This window comes from Mauremys reevesii, linkage group 5 (assembly GCF_016161935.1).
Source record: "Mauremys reevesii isolate NIE-2019 linkage group 5, ASM1616193v1, whole genome shotgun sequence".
Taxonomy (NCBI): Eukaryota; Metazoa; Chordata; order Testudines; family Geoemydidae; genus Mauremys; species Mauremys reevesii.
In genome coordinates, this window is record NC_052627.1 from 38597843 (window position 1) to 38604511 (window position 6669).

The 6669-nt window shown below is 42.1% G+C and overlaps 1 protein-coding gene across 2 annotated transcripts; it reads left to right on the forward strand.

The window, feature by feature from the left end:
• Window positions 1-1867: 1867 nt before the first annotated feature.
• Window positions 1868-6457, forward strand: LOC120406588 (profilin-1-like). Of its 2 annotated transcripts, none has more exons than XM_039541536.1 (3): window positions 1868-1931; window positions 2016-2099; window positions 5813-6457. In XM_039541536.1, exon 3 carries the CDS (start codon window positions 5845-5847, stop codon window positions 6265-6267), a length of 423 nt encoding a protein of 140 aa, XP_039397470.1. In that variant the 5' UTR covers window positions 1868-1931; window positions 2016-2099; window positions 5813-5844; the 3' UTR covers window positions 6268-6457. The 2 variants fall into 2 exon arrangements, with proteins under 2 accessions (XP_039397470.1, XP_039397471.1); XM_039541537.1 differs by having other exon boundaries at window positions 1876-1931; window positions 2013-2099.
• The last annotated feature ends 212 nt before the right edge of the window (window positions 6458-6669 follow it).

The following is a 6669-nucleotide window of genomic DNA, read 5'->3' on the forward strand; positions in this document are numbered from 1 at the left end:
ATGAGTAATAAAGTAGAAGAGGTGTGATCCAACTGAAACGTATGAAAAACACACACACACGGGGGGGGGGCCTCCTCGTTTTTACTTCTTATTCATGGGGAAAAGACCCTTCCCTCCGCACCTTTCCCTGCCCATGCTCCTGTGCATCCCCTCCTCCCCAACCCCCAGGGGTCTCACAGCAGCTCCTCTTTCTGAGCTCTGCCCCCTGCCCTGCTCTAGTTCCTATCCGCTCGGGGTGCACCCTATGCCCAGCTCCCTCCCCGGAGCCTGGAGAGCTGCTCAGCCTGTTCCCTGCAATGGATTCGATCTTTTCCCCAGCTCTCCTCCCAAGACGCTGTCCCTGTCCCCTGCCCAGCTCTCTCTCTAGCAGGCAGCTCTGTCTGCCCCCAGTGCAGGGGCGCGCACTCACCCGGCTCCCTGCCCTTCGCCCCCACACACAGCTCACCTGTGTCCCCTGTTCCCTTGCGCCGGGACGGCGGAACGAAAGGAGCGGCCAGCTGCTGCCGCACCGTTTACACGGGCTCGGCTCTGCCAGAGAGCAGCCTCTGTCTGCAGGAGTCCTCAGCAAGCCCTGGGGCGGCCTTTAGCAGCAGCTGCAGCAGCAGGCCAATATCAGTATAGCTGAGCCACACCCCCTGCGCTGCCAGGGTTGGGGAAAGAATAAACAACGCCTCTGTTTGAGAGCGGCCGTTGTAGGGGTTACGGAGCGTGGCGCTGCACATAGTGGTGCTTGGAGCAGCATGAACTTTTGTCCTTCTTGCTGTAGCAATACTTTGGTATCACCTGTTAAGCAGCTTTTAAGGGAACGCTTCTCTCGTTCTGTTGCCTTTGATCCCCACCCTAGTGCAGCGATGCAATAGTATTGAGCCCTCCAAAGGTCAATTCGTCAATGTAAAACCACTGAGATCTCTGAACCATAGGCTTCCGTTGTAGCCTGGCTCCCCACTCACCCTAAACCCCCTGCACAGAAACCTCTTGTCAGCCATGATCTCCTAGGTATCCTCTGTCAACCTCTTTCCATTCATCTCCACAAGTCCCCAGGCACTCTGCCCTCTCTCCACCCCCATTCACCAACCACACCCTGAAATCATTGAAGGTGAAACAGAGGGATTATAATTTCACATTAAGTGCAAATTTCAATGCAACTTTAAATATAGTATCACCAAGAATACCTGCATAATGTTCCATCCCTTACAAAATAAGTAACCTGGCCTGCTATTTCCTGGGACATTTAATAATTTCTGAAATGAGAATTTGTGGTATAAAGTTATGAGTCAGGATATTAGATCTCCACAAGAGAAGTACAGTGAAATAGGCTTTATCTTTTCCCGTTTTCATTGATTATTATTTATTGATTATTTATTATTATGTTTTATTTTATTATTGGTAGGAAGTGGCAAAAATGTTAGAAAAACATTGAAGCCTCTTTGACATGCATATTTTTAAATTGTCATAATTCAAGAACCTGTGTAGTTCACTTCAGATTGGTAGAATAATTCTACCTCTGCCCCTCATCTAAATTTAGTAATTCTGCGGCTAACATATTTTATGTGGATTTTAGAGGGAAAGTTAAAATTATGCTTATGATTTAAATTCAGTTCAAACCTTAACTACAAAGTGAATCCTGCAAATCTAAAATGAACATTCCTTTTTTTGTTTGTTTGTTTATTCTGTTTTGTTTCATTTCTTTGTTTGGATTTTTTTGTTTGTTTGTTGTTTTTAATGAGGATTTCTTCCCAACTGATTGTCCCTTACAGGAAAAAAAAACAAACCAACACACTTTCCTAAATAGTCCCTGGCTTCAAATCAAGTCCTAATGTGCTGCCTGTTAACCCTGCCTCCTAACACCTGTGCTGCTTAGCCTCTTTAAAAGGCTTGCATTCTAGTGTAGTTCAAGCAGCATTTTATCTTTTTTGTTGCTGTTAGTATAGGTAAGAACTCTTACAAGTAAGGGTAAGGAAATAGCAAATTTATTTTTAAAGGCCTCTATAAAGCTTAACTTTTTCTTAAAGCAGGACCCCAGTGTGAGAAAGAAGACCATTCATCAGGAAAAGAAACATCAAAGTTTGCTGATTAGTAGCAAAAGGAAGAGTGCACAGGTAAGAAAAATCAAAAACCCTTTAATACAAGTCATATTAGCTACCAACTGCTCTCAGGTTATTAGGTCATTTTTTATTTATTTTCCCCCCCTATGGACTGTTAGTCACTTCATTATAGTAATATCTCTAAATATCTGTAGTTTCTAGTTTATTTAGAATAAGGCACATTTTTGGTGTCTACCTGAGGGTCCTTGCCACCAATTAGACACTTTTTTTTTTTTTACAAATACAATAAAATAAGTGAACAGCTTCTCTAGTGAGTCTCATGGTATTATGGGGGATAGTAATTATTTTTTATGAGCTAGTTCCTGGATTCATTTGATCATGGCTTTTGCTCTTCTTAAAAGGTAAGTTTCTAGATCTCATGGGTCTGAGAAAAGACTGAAGATGTAAAACCTTAAAGGCTCAAACCAGTGGTAAAGGTGCCAAGTAGTTTCTGGTAACATCCTGTGCAGCTGATAAACCTTGTTAATGACCAATAATATAAAGAACCCACATGGGACCTGCTGAGTTTCACATAACCATATTCACCATGTACATGAATCCTAGAATATCAGGGTTGGAAGAGACCTCAGGAGGTTATCAAGGCTATAAGGCTGAGACATGCTGAAGCTCTAAATTGTTTCTAAAACATAAAACAGTGAGCCCTACTAGGAGGCTCACAGGATAGTGCATAGGAAGGGAGATAACTCTCTAATAGAGAGTGATGGCTTACAAAAATCATGTTGTTGCCATGATTTTGTTCTGGCTGTGCATGTAGTTTAGGAATAGATACTTTAAATAAAAAGAGGAAGGGAGAAGAGACATGGTATGGGGGATAGGGCAGGGGAGAAAAGGTAGGAAAAGAAGGAAGGCAGGTGGAGCGAAGCTCAGTGGAAAGGAATGAGGGTGATTGTCAGAGTAATGTAATCAGAAGAGAATGTCTAATGTAAATCTATAAAAAGCAGCTTGAAGGCATTCTCAGCAGGGACTGTCAAAGACTCTCAAGCATCTTACTACCAGCTTGAAGATTGTTTGTGGGGTATGGTAGGGTTTTTCCCTCTCCCGGCCTTTGGATATGCCTTGTGTGCTCTCTGTTTGTATGTACCTCCACACACATAATGTGTCTTCATTTCTTCCCCACTCCCTATCCTGCATGTTCTAGAGAGGAGGTAAGGATACCTCCTTCACCTCTGAAACCTTCTAAAGAGCATTGGTGTATTTCCTAATCCAGGGTGAACTAATGAGAAGATCAGCGTAAAGAATGAACTTGTTTTCCTCTTTTGGTTCTCTGGCAGTTCTGAAAAGTTAAAGTTTTGGGTCAAAAAAAAAAAAGACCCCACGGACTCTTTTCTCCACAGATGCAAATGAATGTCTAGCTAGTCTCTGGATATCTAGGTTGTACAACTTATTTTAATATGATTGACTGTTTTTGGTCAGGGCACTTGATGTTCAAAAATGGTAGGTGTTATTGTGGGATGGGACTGACAGAGCTGGTGCTAGCCCATTGGAGGCCCCAAGCAGGAATATTCCTCCTCTCCAAATACAATACCTAAGCAAGTTATCTCAAATGAATAGAGGGGGACCCCCCCCCCCCCAAGATGCTTGGGACCTTAAGCAATTGCTTAGTCTGCTTATACCTAGCTCCGGCTCTAGGGATTGACATTATTGACAGGATTCTATTTAGTTCCTACGGTGACAGAAACAGCTTATGTAACTGAGTGAGTTTCAGGATAAAGTTGAAACTTTAACTGGTAATACTGAAGACCAAGTAAGGCACTAATACCATACCTACTTTTTAATGATGGTTCCTCATTAAACTGTGGTACTCTACATCTCCTTAGTAGGGTTGTCAAAACTCAATGAATATCTTCAATAATGGAAATTTTAAGATTGCCTCTTATTATGTTTAAATGTAATACTTAGCTGAAACCACATAGTATAATACAATGCAAGACTAAGCTAAACCTTGTATAGGGCTGCCCTGGGTATCTGAGCTTCCCAGATCCACACATCATGAAGAATTGTGTATCTGAACAGTTGCTCTTTTCTGAATTAGACTGTTAATGTGAGTAGTTATAATTTGGCCCAGACACTTATTAAAAGCTGGAATCAAATTTCCATCCTTCATTTTATAGCACAGCTGTAGTAACGCTATCTAAAGGAAATGAATAGTCAGCTAACCATGGGGTCTTGTAAAAATTCACATTATAATTTTGTTTTTCTTGAACATTTGTGAACAGTAAATTGAATTAGAGAAGCTTCCTCAGAAGCATTAATCAGCCTGCTGAGTTAAGGTACTGAGATACCAAAAATAGTTTTCCAATGGGAAAACTACTTTAAAGGAGTCTGTCTTTTTTATTATTTACTATTAAAGTGCCACCACTTAAATGGAGCAGCTGTGAATTTCTTAATGGAAAAATGATTGCTCTGCTGTATAAAATCTTAAATAGCACCCACCTTCAGTACTGCTTGAAACGTCAAGGATTGTAGACTGGACTCTTCTGGTAATGTCTACCAACTTGCTGCTTGTAGTAGAAGACTGCCAAAAAGTTTGGAAGGTTCTTAATGTCTCAAATGTATGATAAATGAGAGAACATGGCTAGAACCTGATGATGGCAGTGGTGTCTCTTCCAAAAGCTCTGATCATAAATAGAGCCCCTATACTGGGTGCTGAACAAACACAAATAAAAAAGATGCAGCTCTTGATTTGGAGAGCAGATGCTCTTGAGACAGGATGCACCAAGTGAATATTTTAAAAAAAAAAACCTAAAGAGGACACTTTCTTGAAACATCCTTATTTCCCCCCGCCACACACACACACACAAACTGTCTCCTTGTTTGAAAAATTGAGATCCCCCTCCACAATCTAGAAATAAAGGTCTGATCATCTGATTATGAGAGAGCTATTTCTACCACTTGGTGGCTCACTTGTTATCATTGCCAGCTATTGATGGCTAGACTGTTAAACTTCTTATGGGTATTGCATCAGAAGTAGGCCTTGAGGAATTTGAAAGAAAGGGTAGGGTTTTTATCCATTCAAGGGGGGAGGAGGAATAAGAACTAGAAAAACTTTGGGGGAGCAGGTGAATGAGCTTAAGGGCTTTCAAAGCTTGCAGAATGTGGTAGAGGCAGCATGATATGTAAGGAGGGACACAGTTTTGAAGGTCTTTGAAATCAAAGACAAGCTCAGATTTGATGGGGATGGGAAAGGGGAGTCAGTTGAGATTAGTGTGACCTGGTCAGAACACTAGGCAGCAAAAAGTGTCTTGGCAGCTGTCTGCTATGGATCAGAAGAGGGCTCTATATATGATGGAGAATTAGAAAGCTGCAGCCATCTCTATAATAGAGATGGGGCCTGAACAAGGGTTTTTTTTTGTGTGGCATAGACAGTCTCTAAGGCTCTTCAGGAGGAAGGAGTGGCAGCACAAGCTGGATGTAAGGGGAGGGAGAGAAGAATAACATGCATGGTGGTGGTTCTACAGGCTAGGGAGTCTGGATAAACTGATCGAAGGAAGATATTCCATAAGTGACAGTCTACTGCAGGGTTCTTCCTCTGTATAGCTAGTACTGATTGATGCTGGACTAGAAGGATCCCTGGCTTGATCAAACGTGACCATTTTTACTTCCCAAATGGAAGCTTTCATAAGGAAAAACAGTGGGATCAGTACATGGGGATCTTTCTCTAAAGAAGCATGGTGGGTAAAACTGACAGACACTTTCTTTCTTCTCAGACAGCACTTCTTCACTCACACCTAAGAGAGCCATGGCCAGCTGGAAATCCTATATTGACCACCTGATGGCTGATGGGACATGCCAGGATGCTGCCATTGTTGGTTACAAGGATGTTCCTTCTGTGTGGGCTGCTGTCCCTGGCAAGATTTTTGCAGGCATCTCTTCTGTGGAGATGAATGTGGTACTGGGGAAGGATCGTTCTCTGCTATTTGTCAATGGACTGACACTGGGAGGCCAGAAGTGCTCAGTGATCAGAGACAATCTGATGATAGATGGAGAGTTCACCATGGATCTGAGAACAAAGAGCATTAAAGGAGAACCCACTTTCAACATTACAATCTCCCGAACAGCCAGAACTTTGGTTGTGCTAATGGGCAAAGAAGGAATCCATGGAGGAAATGTTAACATGAAATGCTTTGAGATGGCTTGCTACTTAAGAAATGCAGGGTACTGATGCTCCATCTGTCCTCTGTGGCTCTACTGATGAAGAGAATGATTACTCTGACCATGTTCAAGACTGCAATCCTTATCTTGCACAAAGGGGAAGAATAGATATTCTGCTGCAAACTCTAGCTTTAACAGTTGGCTTTTCAAAACTACTGTGTAATATGAGAATGGAAAAAATAAAAAATTGAAATAATAAATGCTATGGTGGCTTGTTACAAAAGGGGAAGAAACACTAGTGTGCCCAAACTAGTGGTTCACAAGGGCAATAGCTAGAGCTGGCTGGTTTGTCAGATCCAAACACCTTGAGACAACGAATCGGGTTCAGCAAACTTTTTTGGTCAAATTGCAGGGAGGTTCTATTAGAAGTCAACCTGGTTCCTTCCAGCTTGCCTCATGGGTTTCTGGAGAG